General features: G+C 54.6%; 1 protein-coding gene across 1 annotated transcript; it reads right to left on the bottom strand.

The window, feature by feature from the left end:
- Positions 1 to 4,934: 4,934 nt before the first annotated feature.
- ATP4B (ATPase H+/K+ transporting subunit beta) lies at positions 4,935 to 13,719 on the bottom strand. Its single transcript, XM_074387340.1, has 7 exons — positions 13,554 to 13,719; positions 10,431 to 10,559; positions 8,981 to 9,094; positions 8,646 to 8,845; positions 7,516 to 7,572; positions 6,461 to 6,562; positions 4,935 to 5,627 (listed from the first exon to the last, which is right to left on the bottom strand). Exons 1-7 carry the CDS (start codon positions 13,663 to 13,665, stop codon positions 5,466 to 5,468), a joined length of 876 nt encoding a protein of 291 aa, XP_074243441.1. The 5' UTR covers positions 13,666 to 13,719; the 3' UTR covers positions 4,935 to 5,465.
- Between the last annotated feature and the right edge of the window lie 1,856 nt (positions 13,720 to 15,575).

The following is a 15,575-nucleotide window of genomic DNA, read 5'->3' as shown; positions in this document are numbered from 1 at the left end:
AAGAATAACTAGCAGTCCTCAAAAGTTTTTTCAAAAAATTAAAGAGATGGGAACACATTCTGATTAATTCTGTGAGACCACCGTTAATACCCTGATATCGAAGCCAAAGACACCGCAAGTACAGAATACCTACATGCCTGAGGAGCATTGATGCAGAAATGCTCAACAAAATACTGGCAACGTATTTAAAAGATCATACAGTGTAAATACAAGCAGCGTATTTAGAAGATTATACACCATGACCTAGTGAAATTTATTTTTGGAATGCAAAGATGTTTTGACGTAAGAAAATTTTAGTAAACACATAAACAGAATGGAAAAAATGATCATCTCAGTATTTTATTAAAAGCTTTTTTTATTAGGGATGGGATCTTGCTCTGTCACCCAGGGTGGAGTACAGTGGCGTGCTAATGCCTCACTGCAGCCTGGAACTTGCTAGACTCCAGCTTCTACCTTATGCCCTCAAGTAGCTGGAATGACAGGTGCCAGGCTAATTTTTTAATTTTTTATTTATTTATTTTTTTGCACAGACAGTGTCTCTGTGTTGCCCAGGCTGGTTTTGAACTCCTGGCTCAAGTGATCGTCCCACTTTGGCCCCCCAAAGTGCTTGGATTACAGGTGTGAGCCACTGTGTTCAGGTGTAGTCATCTCAATTGATGTAGTCATCTCAATTGATGTAGAAAAAGTATTTCATAAAATTCAGCATCCTTTTATGACAAAAAGAACAAACTAGGAATAGAAGGAAACTACTTCAATATAGTTAATGCCATAGATGGAAAAACTCAGAGAGAAAGAACATCAAGGTGAAAGACTGAAAGCTTTTCCTCTAAGATCAGGAACGAGGCAGAGATGCCCACCCTGGCCTTTTCTATTCAACATAGTACTGGAAGTTACTAGCGAAGCAGTTACGTGAGAAAAAGAAATACAAGGCGTTCGTATTTGAAGGGAAGAAGTAAAACCAGCTCCATTTGTTGATGATGTGATCTTATATGCAGGAAATCTGAAAGAATCTGCTAAAAAACTATTAGAACTAACAAAGGTTGCAGGATGTAAAGTAAACAGGAAAATCACTTGTGTTTCTGTACACTAACAAGGAAAATCTGAAAAGGAAATTAAAATAATTCCATTTACAATAGCATCAAAATAATGAAATACTTAGGAATTAACTTGATCAAGGAGGTGAAAGACTTATACGATGAAAATGACAAGACATAGTTAAGATAAATGAACAAATGGAAATGCACCCAATGGTTATGTATCAGAACACAATATTGTTGAGATGTCAACACTACCCAGCTTAATCTGTAGATTAAATGCAGTCCCTGTCAAAGTCCCAGTGATTAGTTTTTCAGAAATAAAATCCTGAAATTCATACAGAATCTCAAGTGACCACAAATAGCCCCTACAATCTTGAAGAACAAAGCTAGAGGACTCATACTTCTGGTTTCAAAACTACAAATATCTCATGAAAGACCTACAGACGAAAGGAATAGAATAGAGAGCCCAGCCAAAGATCCTCACATATTTGGTCGAGTGATTTTTGACAAGGGAGCCAAGACCATGCAACAGGGAAAGGGCAGTCTTTTCAGAATATAAAGCTTAAGACTCAAACTCTTATAAGAAAACGTGGAGCGGCCGGGTGCGGTGGCTCACTCCTGTAGTCCCAGCACTTTGCAGGGCCAAGGTGGGTGGATCACTTGAGGTCAGGAGTTTGAGACCAGCCTGTCCAACATGCTTGAAGCCAAATGAAGAAATCAAGATCTTAGTAAAGGTAAATATGGGGGCAGTTATAAAAGGTAGTATTGTAAAGCTAGTATTGTAAAAGGCAAAACCCTGTCTCTACCAAACATACAAAAAACTAGCCAGCAAGATTGCATGCACCTGTGGTCCCAGCAACTCGGGAGGCTGAGGCAGGAGAATTGCTTGAACCCAGGAAGTGAAGGTTGCAGTGAGCCGAGATCTCACCACTGCACCCCAGTGGGTGACAGAGTGAGACTCTGTCTCAAAAAACAAAAGAAGAAAACAGCAGAAGCTTCAGGAAGGCATTGGATTGGGCAGTAATTTTTTTTGATGTGACACCAAAGGCACAGGCAAAAATCAACAATGTGAACTGTATGAAAATCTAAACCTTTCTTGTATCAGAAGACAATGTCAGCAGAGTGGAAAGACAGCCCACAGAATGGGAGAAGCAGCCCCTGTATCTGGTAGGGGATTAAGATCCAGGATATATGGAGAACTCTTAAAATTCAATGACGAAACAACCTGATAGGCATTTCTCCAAAGAAAAATCTATGACTGGCTTATAAGAACAGGAAAAGGGGCTCGATGTCACTGTCACGAAGGCAACGTAGATTACACTGTGAAATAGGAACTAAGCACTAACGAGGGTGTGGAGAAATCAGAGCCCTGGACGCTGTTGGAGGGATGTAAAGAGGCGCAGCCACTATGGAAAACCGATGGCTGTTCTTCGCAGAATTAAGAGTAGAATTGCCCCATGGACGGCAATTCTGCTCAGTGCGTTTATCCAGAGTCGTTTGTACACCCACATCCGCATGCACCACGCAGGACGGCCACACGGGAGGCACCTCAAGTGTCCGTCGTGGATGAGTGGGCAAGCAAAGTGTGGTGTGTACGGACAGCAGAATCTTACTCTTTGAAAGGAAATCCTGTCACACTACAACACGGATGCCCCTTGAGGACTTTATACTAAGTGAAATATGCCAGAAATGAAAAGACAAATACTTCCTTATGTGAGGTACTTAGAGTCGTATGGAGACAGGAAGTTGAGTGGTTGCCAGGAGCTGAGGGAGAGGGGTGGGGAGTGAACGTTGAATGGGGAGGGGCCTTCCCTTTGGAAGGATTCCGTGGTCCGCAAGTGGACAGCGGTGGCGCCTGCAGCACCCTGTGAACATGCCCAAAGCCACCGAACCACGCACTTAAAAATGGTTAAGGTGGTAAATTTTATGTATATTTTACCACAATGAGAGATTGGAAAGGCGTGCAAAGTACGAAGGAGAATGAAGTGCTTTGAGTTGGCTAAATAAATCACTGAAAGTTCCAACACAAGACTAGTTTTAGAAGCGTCACTTTTGCAGGAGGAGGTGGAAAAGGGTCCTTTTTTCCTAATCTGGAATTACCATAAGCATCTTGAGGGTTGTGGAACTTACATAACACAGCGGGCAGCCGTGCCTCAGAGTGCTTCGTGTGGGCGCGTGTGCAGCCGGCACCTGCATGTGCGTGGTGGCTTCCGTGGCGAGCTTCCTGTGCCTGCGTTCCTTCCTAGCCTTGGAAGGGGTTCAAACTCGGGGCTGCTCATTCAGAAGGAGTAAGGGTGGGAGCAGCCCCTGGCGTCATGAGGAAGGGGCTCTGACCAGGCATGGGGGCAGGATTGCTGGAGTCCAGTTCGAGGCCAGCCTGGGCAGCGTAGAGAGACCCTGCTCCTAAAGAAAGAACGGGGCCCAGTGTCCATGGAGAGCCTGGGGAGGGAGGAGAGGCCAGGGTTCTGTGGGGGCCCGGAGATGGGGGCTCTGGGTGGCCGTGAGAATGCGGCAGGCGTGTTGGGTTCCGGCTGGGTTGACTTTTGAGGGTCTGGTGGGATGAACCCTCCTGGCTCCACCGTCACTTTGAGGTAGCCTCACTCTGACCTCTGACCTTCAGCATGGCATGACCTTTCTGAGGTGACCCGGGTCTCCCACACATCAGCCTGCCTGTTCTTAATACACAGTCGAGGGCTGCGTTCGTTGGAATGCTCTGGTGTCCCTGCCCACTTCACTTCTGTGCCTGGCAGTACTGTTTTACTCCCGGTGGGGAGCACGGCCGCCTCCGAGATCAGCTTACCCCCGTGTCCCTGGTGAGTGGGGCCGCTGCCCTCGAGGACCCTGGGCTCGCAGCCCACCTGGCTGGCACAAGCCGCCCTCGGGCGAGTCAAGCACTGCTGCTTCCCGGGCTCCTGAACGAACTCAGCACTGACTTCTAAAGGCAAAGTACGACTCGGGCCTCAGGCTCTGGCGCATAGCCCCAGATCTCCTCCTTCTGTGAATCTTCACTGCCCAGCGTGACGGGCGGGCCTGGGCTCAGGACCTGATTCCACAGGCTCCTGCCCCTCCCGCAAGCACCGGGGAGTGAGACGAAGTGCACCGTGTCTTCTGGGCTGCTGTCGCGACGCCCGGCCACCGCCCCATCTCAGACGTCCGGTGGCAGCCGTGCTCCGCCAGCCAGTGGCGTCACCTGCACACAAGCTGCCCTCTGTTCAGAAAGCACACACCGTGTGTGTGGCCACGTGTCCGTGACTTAAAGTCACGTCTGCACCCAGATGTTTGCGGACAGCTTTTTGTTGATGGAGCAGGCAGCGGAGGATGTTTGGTGCAGCATCTTCCATCAGCACATTGATTTAGTTAACCTGACATCTATGAGGTTTTTAATCTTTCCTCAGAGGCCGTTTTTCATGAACCTTCTGTGTCTGTTGGGGTGTTGGATTTCGATGTGCTAGTCGCTTGTGCTTGGGCCTTTTGGGCACTAACAGCCACACTGCTGTGTGCGCAAAATTGGGACCCAAGCCTCACATGGCCGTCTGGGTGGGAAGCCCGTGGCCTTTGGTGATGAAATTGGGACCCGGCCCTCACACTGCCGTCTGGGTGAGAAGTCTGTGGCCCTCAGCAAGGGCACGTTTGCTTGTTTGGGAGAGCGTTCTCATTTCAGTGTTTTAAGAGGATTAGAGTTGCTAACTTAACATTTATATTTATATTTGGAGGAGAGACTTGTCCTTGGTGAATGAGAAGTGTTTGTAACTAGCTGGGCTTTAAACTCCATCAGGCTGACGGCGCCTCACTCCCTCCGTTTGCCTCCTGGAGCTGCAAGCGTCCTTAGGTGACAGCCCCACCCCAACACGGTTTTTGTCATTTCCCCGACTTAGAACTGAGACTTTCAGAAGGAGATTTTTAAGGAAGGATTTGTTTTTTAGTTAATTTTTCTCCCATATCGGGAAACACATGATTTTTTTTTTACATACAGTAACTTTAATATGTTTTATTTTACAACTTAGGAATTGCAATTTTAAAAGCAAGAACTCAGAATGTCATTAGTGAAAGCCGTGTTTCATATCAGTGTATCAATAGTTTTTATATTAATGTGGGGGCAGTTCATATTGAAGTATAGAAAAATAAATTATAGTAAGAAAGTGACATCTACGTAGGAAAAGGCAAATTGATTTATGATCTGGTTAATTAGAAAGTTGCTGCCTTGGCGTTCCCGTGTTAGCTGGACATTCTTATAGCGGCAAATTCCATCTAAAAACGGTAAGAATTCAGTAAGGAAGAACGGATCCTCGCGGGCAGGCGCTTCTCTGGAGTTCCCACACTGACGCACCGTTGCTGCTCTCAACCGTTTTTGGGGTGATTCGGCAGGGAGGGCATCCGTGAGCGACCCCGCAGGCTGTGCCCAGGACCCATGTGCCCTGCGCACACTGTTCATTTCTCGATCTTGAGTTTGAACTCCACTTTCCCTTCATACGGGTCATGGGGGTTGTCGAAGGTCACGTGCTCTGCCAGGACCTTGCACACAATGGCAACCTGAGCGTTCCTGGGGACGTTGAGGAGCTTTGCTGCCACCAGAGGGTTGCTGTAGTGGGGCTGAAGTGGGAGTGTGGAAAGGAGAAGGGTTTCAGAAACCTCTGACGTTAAGGAGAGAAAACCAAGCAAGGGAAGTGTCAACAGTCAGGCTGGCACAGAGAGGCAGCTCTTTTGGGTGAGACTGGTCATGCCCTGGAATTTGCTGAGATAACACGTCCCTGCTTGAAAATGGGGAGGAACGGTCTGGAGGGCACAGGCAACACCAAGGGTAAGTTCAGCTTCAAACTATTATGATGATTAACATAAAAATAAAACAGGAAAAGCATTTGGCGTGGAGGAAAAGCTTTGAAGCGGATATGCAGTTGTTTAAAAGGATTGGGAGGTAGAAAAATTAGTCTGGGTGCAGTGGCTCAGCCTGTAATCCCAGCACTTTGGGAGGCTGAGGCAGGCGGATTGCTTGAGCCCAGGAGTTTGAGACCAGCCTGGGGAACATACTGAGACCCTTTCTCTACAAAAAATACAAAAATTAGCTGGGCATGGTGCTGAGTGCCTGTGGTCCCAGCTTCTTAGGAGGCTGAGGTGGGAGGATTGCTTGACCCCAGGTGGTTGAGGCTGTAGTGAGCTGAGATTGCACCGCTGCACTCCACCCTGGGTGACAGAGCAAGACCCTGTCTCAAAAAAAAAAAAAAAAAAAAAGTAGAAGAGTTCAAGTTGTTATTTTCATTTGCTTGTGAGGAATGTTTCCAGGTAGATACAAGAACCAGGGCTTGGGAAACATGCAGCCAGTTCAACGGTCAGGACTGGCTGGGTCACGCCTTTGTTTCATTTTTGTACACGAAGGTGCTTTCCTTTAGCTAAGTGTGGCGAGGGGAGCGTGGGAGGAAGGAGCCTACCTGGGCCTTCTTCCCGTAGTAAGGGAAGTAGTGCAGACTGAAGGTGCCGTTGGGGGGGTAGTACGCGACCTGCAGCGGCTGGCCGAGCTCGTGGGGCTGGTCCTGGGGAGGAGAGGCCAGTGCCTGAGTCAGCGGGAGCTGGCGTGTGCCCGTGTCTGTGTGCCTGCGTGTGTGCGTGTGTGCACGCGTGTGCCGTGTAAGTGCTTAAACACTTTACTGCATAATGAGCGTCAATCCGATGCAATCTTGATAATCAGTGCTGAGATCTCAGCAAGGATGTAATTTGATAGCACACAGAATGCCCGGTGACCCCGCCAACTTGTGCTTCTAGCAACTCGAAGTCTTGGAAGGATGACCTGGTGGGTGAAGCTGGGAATTCGCTTGATTGTCTACACTCGAGAATGGCCTCCGTGAAGTGGCAAGTGCCGGTTTGCCCCACTGGCTTGCGAGTCAGCGTGAGTGGGACCAGCAGACCCCCCCCTCGAGGCTTCGAGGGAAGTGAGGCTCCCACGGAAGCCCGAGTGGGAAGGCTCCCCACAGTGATGGAACCATGCTGTGAAACCTTCGCCTTTGGGCGTAATGGTGGAAGCAAACCTTAGAAAACACTTAATTCAAAACATTTAGTTTTAAAAAATGTTGACTTAAAAAGCAGTTTTGAAAAATGCCTGGAATTAGCCTGAGATCAGTGCCAATTCTTAGCAGTCTGAGTACTAAACACAGTTAGACAGCTGTAGCTGCTGGCAGGATGGCATGTTTTTGTAAAGCAAATAAAAAGAACGGAACTGGGAGAAGTACACGGCAGCATTCTGAAACGTGCTGTTGATGTGCCGCCCAGATGCTTTTGGAAGCAAAACACGAATTAAAAAGCACCGTTGTCCTTGCTGGGTTTTACCCCCCACGGTGGAACTCACTGTGGTGACGTTTATGCCTGGTTTACTGGGCCAGCAGCCGACACTCCTGGAGAGAACCAGGCGGGCTGAGCCCAGTGTGGACCAGCGTGACCCTGACAAGCTCCTTTCCTGGGGTACCCCCGCCTGCCGAGCAGCTGTACTCACCAGGAAGGCGCAGTCCACTCTGGGGGCCGAGCCATTGCTGGGGAGGAACTTGACAATCTAGAAGGGAAAAGCGTGCGTGTGCCCCCCTTCCCACGTGAGGTGCAGCGGCGCCCGCCTGCAGAGCTGGGACCTGGCCGGCCCCAGCCTGGGCTTTCTGGCTGGGACTGAGAGGGGCCCTTGTCTGGTTTGTGGCTTCCCTTGGAGGAATCTCCATGGGTGTCACTAACTCACCATTCGGAGCCACAGCCCTCCCCCTCGCCCATCGCCAGGCTGCTTGGCCCAGGCTGCAGGAGGCGGCTGGCAGGTGGCCGATCTGGGGGGCGGTCTTAGCCCTCCCACTGTGTCCAGGCCGGGCCTGCCTCACTGCAGGACTGGGTCTACCTCCTGCTCTGCACAGCTCTTCTGGAAACCTCTCTCTGAGCCACTCCGGTCTCCAGCTGCCTTCCCCACACCCCATCCCTGGGCTTCTCCAGCTCCAGCCGTCCCTTCCCTTGCTCCGAGGGGGGCAGCTGCCATGAGACGGGCACAGTGGCTGCCACACCCTGCTGAGACCCCGTCACAGCCCCTCCATGCCGTCCGTGCTGAGACCCCAGCTGACAAAGGGGCCTGTGAGGTGTGGTGGGCACAAGTGTACAGCCTCTTCAATGGAAAAGGAACAGCGCAGCTGGCCAGAGGCCCAGCACAGAGCTGCTGGTTGGTCCATGGAGTGGTGGCCCTAAGCCCCCGGCCAGGGGTCGCCTCCCCACACCCCAAGGGTCCCCTGGTTCCATGTTGGAAGACTGCTTTAGAAGGTGCCAAACCCCTCCCAGCCCTGGCTCTAGAACCTGAGGCCCCTTTACCCGGGGCGTCTCTGGCCACTCTGAAGGGCCCTGGCCTCGTAGAGACCCCCATTTGAGCGGTTCCACATGTTCCAGAGGGCTGGCTATGTGCTGGTGTCTGACGAGTGGTTTTACATTTGTATCTAAGAGCCAAACAGGATGGCTGTGTGCCGAAGCAAGGTACAGGATGGTGAGGCCGGAGTCCTCGTCCCCGCTCGGGCCAGCCCCGGACGGGCCACGAGTGCTCCCCGTGTGCGTGTGAGAGACCCTGACCGCACTGTCCGAGGCGCGCACGGAGACCTCCGCACTCACCCTGTTCATTTTGATGATAAAACACGGCTTTCCTTCTTCAAAGCCGAAGTCGGGGTCTGCCAGGCCCGAGCAGTTCTGCAGCATGGCTGCCGGGAACTTGCAGGAGAACTTGGTGTGGTTCGGAGCCAGGAAGCGCTCCTGGAAGAAGTACTGGCCGGAGGCGCAGTTGATGCTGTCCTCCTGGGCTGCTGGAGAGTAGCCTGCGGCACGGACGCACCTGCCAGCCCTGCCCTGCGCTGCCCTGACGCCCGGCCGCCCCCAGGGAAGGCCTCGAGCCCCGAGTGTGAGTTTCTTACCGAATAAAGCCGAAGCTGTGGAGCCGTTTCACACCTTACCTGCTAGGAAGGTGCGGAGAGTGCGTGTGAGGTCTGCCCAGCTTCTGTTATCGGAGACGTTGTAGACAATTTCCAGGCCTTTGTCCCCGTAAACATCTGGCCTTAAGGTTACCCCTGGGGAGAGAGAACTCCGGGTTTAGTGGCTCCGAGCACTCAGCACATCCAAGCCGTCGGCTCTGAAGTGGCTGAGGACACGCCGGAGGCTGTGGCCCAGGGCTGGGGCCCGGGTCTTTCCGGCGGCCCGGGAGCCTCAGCGGAGTCAGCTTGTGTGCAGCACAGGAAAGCAGGACCCCCAGGGCAGCACGGTCAGCAGGTGGCCCAGGTGCCCTGTTGGGCGCTGCCAGGCTCCGCCTGGGGTGTGGAACCCTGCCGGCTGCCATCGGGGAGCGGCCGGGCCTCCCCACCGGGTGCCTGCTCTGTGACAGGTGACGGCTAATTGGGAGGCTGCAACTGGCTTTCTACGAAAGATTGTATTTGAACGCGCGCTAAAAAAATCTTCAGTGGTTTTGGTTAAGAACACAAGCGGTCTCACGACGTTAGTTGTCAGACTGAACACCAGGGCGCACTGAACCGTCAAGTGCACGTCCTTGAACACCTTGCTGTTTCTGCGGAAACACGGGTGCAGAAGCGCGTTTGCAGCAGGTCCCCAGGACCCCCCGCCTCCCACACGCCACTCGCCTGTCCGTTTCCCAGTTGCCTGGGAGCCTCTTTTTTTTTTTTTTTCTGTCATTTCGTGTCAACTTACCTTGTTCTTTCCATAAACGAGGTTTCATTGTGTGAAGCCTGCAGTTTGCTTAGCAGGCCCCCTGTGGATGCAGCTGGCTTTACGTTTGAGGCTGGGTGCAGTTGTTTTATGGATGTTGTTAGAGTAACATCTAGACACGGTTTAAAATGAAAACCTTCAGCAGGGCCTAAGGGAAGAGGCGGCTCTGCGCCCGCTCTGCACCCGGGCCGGCCTGTCTGCCCTGCGGCCGCCCGTTCCTCTGTCCCCGGGCCCTGCTGACTTGGAGCTGACCGGCAGCTCTCTGTCCTGCTGGTCTCCGGGCGGGCTCCTTTCCCGTGCGTCCTTGCAGAAACGTTCCATGTGCGTACACAACACAGGAAGTGGATGGGAAGCTTTGTCTCTATAACCAAACCCTCTGTTTCATAATTAAAACTAAAGCCAAAGTCGGATGTAATTTGGGGTCATTTTTCTCATGGAAAGAAGCTGAGGGGCTGCTCGTGCCCTGGGGCTGCTCTTAAAGCCAGTTCGGGGTCCGGGAGGCCACCCTTGGGGGCACCTGTTGGGGGATGTGGTCCACCCTGGGGCTGCCGGGCTGGCTTCTCTGGGCTTCATTTCTGGGGGGACACAGGTCCCCCTGAGCATCTTCAGAGCCCCGGAGGGGGCAGCCCGGCCTGACATGGCGTGGGGGCATCTGGGTCTCCGGAACGTGGCATCCCCCGAGCTTACCTGGTGACCGCAGCTGGTCTTGGTAGTCCGGCGTGTACGGGTCGACCGTCTGCATCAGCACGTAGAGGCACAGCGCGAAGAGCCCGGTCATCACCACGTAGAAGGCCACGTAGTACAGGCTGATCCACACTGTGACACAAGGCGGGTGCAAAATTCACGTCAGCCGTTTTAACGAGCACAATTCAGTGGCCTTCAGCACATCCGTGACGAGGCGCGACCATCTCCCCTACCTAGTTCCAGAACATTCTCATCCCCCCAAACAGAAACCCCGCCCCCACGAAGTCACTGTGCTCCCCTCCCAGGCCTGCACCACCCGCTGCGTTCTGCCTCTGGCTTTGCCTGTCTGGATGTCCGCACACGCAGAATCCTGGGACCCAAGGCCTTTGCACCCGGCTGCCAGGATGTGCCCCCACCCCAGCTCCAGCAGGAACTGAGGACCCTCTGAGGGGACAGTTATGGTTCCCCCCATCACAGGAAGGGAAACTGAGGCAGAGAGGTGCCGTCCTGCCCGTGGTGACCGGTAGTGTAGCTTCGAAGTGCACGGCCGGCCCTGCTTCCACAAGGACATCGGGAGGAGAAAGGGAGGCAGGGAGGCCCTGGGAGGTGGCTCCGCTCAGCAGCAGGGGTGTCCGTGGGCGCCGGCCGCTCAGGCTGCGGCTTCTTCTCCTCTGCTTCTGAGACTCTCCTGTGTGAGCTTCTCCCTCAAAGTCAGAACAAGCGAAGCCGCCGCCAGCTCCTGGACACGGGCGGCTGCCTGGGTGCGGTCTCTGTCTCTGGAAATTAGCTTGTGTGGGTCACAGCAGGTGTTTTAGGGCGTTTTCAGGGAGACACCACTGGGAAGAAGATGGCTTTGTGTTGGCTGCAGCTTTTCTCTTTCCGGAAAGTGTGATGAGCTGGGCCTCCTGCTCCTCTCTGGCGATGTGGGGTGGATTCTGCTCAGTGAGCCATCCTCCAATGACCGAAACACAACCCAAGGGCAGGATCACGTCAGAGAGAAGCAAGGGAGCCCGGGACCAAGAGGCCGGAGCCCCGAGCCGCGGTGGGAGGCTGCGGCCTGTGGGCGGGGTGTCGCCTTCTGGCCGGGCCTCTCCTGTGAGTTGGGACGGTGCAGGTCTCCGGGCCGGGTCCCTTCTCCCTGAGCCAAGGCCCAGCACTCGGCTCAGGCCTGGCTCCTGCTCACCCAGCAGCCACTGCGAGTCCCTCCGTTCCCCGCGGCCGTCCCTGGTGACGGCTTTCTTGTGTGGCGTGGGCGTGTGGCCACCAACAACCTGGCTTCAGGTTCCGGTTTTGGGTTTCCGGCTCAGCAACACGGGGCCAGCTGTGGTGGTAGTGGAGGATCTGATCTCTTGCTGGATCACACCTGGCACCTCCCTGGCACTGGCCCTGCAGGTGTGTGCCTCAGTGTCCCCAGGTCACTCCTGACGTGGCTTCTATCTGACGTGGCCACCTGCCCCCAGGGACCTATGCTTGTGAAGGAAGGGGTCTCCGTCCCCCAACTGCGGGTTCTGTGGGTCTGCCTTGGGGCCCATGGTGCACGGCGGAGACGTGGGCAGTGCGCGTCTCCCCGGCGGCCGCTGACCCACTCCACGGTGAGTCTCAGACCCACCAGGCGGCTCGTCCCTGCCTCCCAGGTAGGAGCCGGAGGTTAGCCACGCTGGGCCCAGGCTTGGGTGGGCTGTGCGCCCTGCACTTCCCGGGCCCCCGCTTGCACCACGGTGTTCAGGGCAGGGGTTGGGAGGTGAGTGGGAGCCTCATTCCCGCCGGCTCACTCTGCCTCTACCACATCCCCCACTTCTGTAAGAATCGTGTGTCCTCTTCCTTTTGCTTTTGTCATTTTCCTTGAATTATGTTTTCCTGGGGGCCTAAGACTCTCATCCCCAAATGGAGGCCACGTCCACCAGCTGGGCAGTAAGACCCTTCCGGAAGGTTCTCTGTGGCCCTGCAGCCAGGAGGCGGCACGGGGGAATCTCAGCATCTAGACAGGCCGGAAAGATGGGGCTTCCAGGGGCGTGGCCGACAGCCCCCAGCCCTGCCCCTGGCCCAGGAGGCCCCTCCGCTCCTGGTCCCATCCTCTCCAGGAACGGGGTATTTGTTTGACTTTAAATGTGCCATGGCTCCAGCTGGCTCTGGTGCCCTTTGAGACTGAGGGGCCTCCAGGGCGGGCTGCGGCCTTCACCAGTGCTGCGGTGTGTGTGGGAGGCTTGGCAACGTGTCATCTGTGTTCCCGGCACATCTCAGCTGCACAGGCAGGTGGGGCGGGCCTGGAGCTCTGCATTCACACCTCAGCGCCGGGACCCCCAGAGCTGGGCACCATGGGGACAAAGGAGGGCCCAACCTTTCCTGGGAGCCGGGGGTGGTGCCTGGCCGGCCAGCGCAGCCACGTCCTGAGGCTCGGGGTCCTTGGGGAGGTGGGGACGTGCAGGTGCTTCCCCCAGACTCTCCTGTGAGGGGTGAGGTCGTTTCCCGGAATGGGTTTGGCAGCCCTGATGAAGGCGTGGATGCTTCCAAAGCACGTGTGGCCTTCCAGGCCCAGGTATCTGCTTTCCTCCCAAGAGGGCCAGGCCGCCCGCCCCATGCCTCTGCGCAGTCACAGGGACAGGAGCCTGCAGGGCGGACCTCACAAGGCGCAGGTGCTACAGGCTGAGCCAGGCCGGGTCCCACCTCCCCTCCGCGTCTGGACACCAGCGGTGTCCCGGAAAGGGGGCCTGCCGCCGCATCTTGGGAAAGCCCCTGATTCAGGTCACTGAGTGAATCTGTGTGACTGAGGAGTTGCCATTGCCACCTTTTACGTTCTTTTAAAAATGATTCCGTTTAGAAATATACTTTTAAAATGCTGTTCTCAGACATACGGCTGAAATTTGGGGCCAGTCTGTGGACACCCTCCACGGGCACTGTTCTGCAGTCAGGTGCCAGGTCAACTTGGCCTTTGGCACACTCTGGGGACCCTCGCTTTCCCGGGGAGGCAAGTGAGGCCCTGCCCGAAGCCCGTCCACGCTGTCTGGCAGGAGCGTCTGGGTCTCACTGTCAGGGACCCTCTGTTCCCCTCCTCCTGAGCTCACCCAGAGGCTGCGTTCTCAGAGCAGCCCCTCCATGCACCCAGCCCGCTGCCGCCCCAGCACGTACCCCACCGGGACAGGGTGCGGCCCAGCATCTGTCCCGTGTCCGGGTTCCAGCAGTAGCGCTGGAACTCCTCCATGCGCTGGCTGCACGACTTCTTCTCCTGCAGCGCCGCCATCGTCCCTGGCCTGGGAGCCTCCCACCTGCTCCCTGCACCCCCTACGTCCAGACTGAGGCCAGACGCCCTCTTCTGGGCTTTATAGTTTCCTCTGCTAGAGGTCAAAGGCATCACGGGCAACAGATCCCAGGGAGAGCTCCGGAGCGGAGTTATCAGTGCTGGCCATCGCCTCCCCAAACACCAGGGGTCACCAGGACTGCGTTCCACACCCCATTGCTCTTGGGATGCCCTTGGCTGTGGCTGTGCCTGCTCTGATAGCAGCTCGGGTGCCTTCCCAGTGGGGAGCACGCACAGGCCCTGCCCCTCCCCTCCTCTCCTTCAGGAGGGAAATCAAGACACCCTAGCCGCTATCAGAGCAGAGATCAAGGTTGGAGCAGGGCTGGCCTGGACCCACTGTGTCCTTGACCTTGGGTTGAGCCAGCTGGGGCCGCCCCCCTGGCCTGGGACGGTGTGAGGCCGGAGAGTGAGGGGCCACCGGCTTCGTGGGCCCCCAGCTGTGGCCGCCCCGCTTCTGGGTCACTCAATGGAAGGGTGAGCCTGGCAGCTGGAGCTGAGTTGGCAGGAAATGCAGGGGTCCTGGGGGCTCCTCTGCCTCCCACATTCACCCAGAGCAGCAATGTCCTCTTAGATACCCGGAGGGGTGGGGCACCGAGGGCCCTTTAGGATATTTTTTTGTCTATGGAGGAATTCATAAACATAAACCCCTAAATCTAGAGGTCCCCGAAATGAAGTTCCCAGGTGCCCTGAGCATCTGTTGAATGCAGATTCAGCTCCAGTGAGCCCTGGGTGAGGGTGGGGGTGGGCAGACTGCGTTTTTAACAATCCTGGTGGGAGGAAGTAAGGCAGGGGTCCAGGTAGGGGGTGCTCAGCCTGGGCAGCGCATCGGGGTCACCGGGGGCCTGGGCAGCGCAGCGGGGTCACAGGGTGAGGGCAGGGGCCGTGAAGTCATCACTGCCCACTTCTGCCCAGAGATTCTGCCTGAGCCCCTCGCCCTGGGGGCGGAGCACAGGATGTGGAGCACGGGCAGGCGGTCTGCTTTGTGGTGCCCTGCAGAATCCCGGCCCAGAGGCTTTGCTGTTGCAGACAGGGGTCTTGGGCGGTGAATGCCATGGCTGCCCGCTGGCTGCAACAAGCACCTCTACAGGGGGTTGACGGGAATGCAGGGGGTGAACAGAACGTGCACAGGGGTGTTTTGACAAATATGAATCGAGGTCAACTGAAATGAGGAGGCTTGTGCGTCCAGAATGACACGCGGGGTTTCCCACACTGTCACCTCGAGGCCGTTCCTCTCAGGAACCTGTGTAACCAAAGTCATTTCTTAGAAGAAAGAAAAGCCCTCTAGGCATTATGCTGCTTTAGTTTTTCAAGATAATTTAGAGTTTGCAAAATAATCACCCTAAAATTCAAATGGAATGACATCATTTTAGCCTGCATTTCTATAATTTTTTCATTTCTAACTTTTATTTATTTAATTTTTTTTTTTGGAGAGATGTGGTCTCCCTATGTTTCCCAGATTGGTTTAGAACTCCTGAGATCAAGTGATCCTCCCACGTCGGCCTACCAAAGTGCTAGGATTACAGGCGTGAGCCACTGTGCCCGGCCACAGTTTCTCAATGGACTCATCCTACACATTTTCTTTAACATCTTACCCAATTTGACTTTGGAATTTTAGGGCAATAAAAACACAGAATCTGGTAGTAGACCACAGTCTAATTGTTCACAGCCTGTGGCCCTGGGACCCCAGAGTGCCAGGGGTCAGACCACACCTGTATGCAGCAGTTGCTGTCTGTGAAGTATGTAGATGCTCCTGAAATGAACACAGTGTGGATTCCTTCTAAACATCTTTGAATTTAGTCTTCCTAATGTAGCCTCTGAATTTCCAGAAGCAGGTGCATGTGCTGAACTGTATG

Source organism: Saimiri boliviensis, chromosome 16 (assembly GCF_048565385.1).
Source record: "Saimiri boliviensis isolate mSaiBol1 chromosome 16, mSaiBol1.pri, whole genome shotgun sequence".
NCBI lineage: Eukaryota > Metazoa > Chordata > Mammalia > Primates > Cebidae > Saimiri > Saimiri boliviensis.
This window is presented reverse-complemented; position numbering and strand designations above follow the sequence as displayed.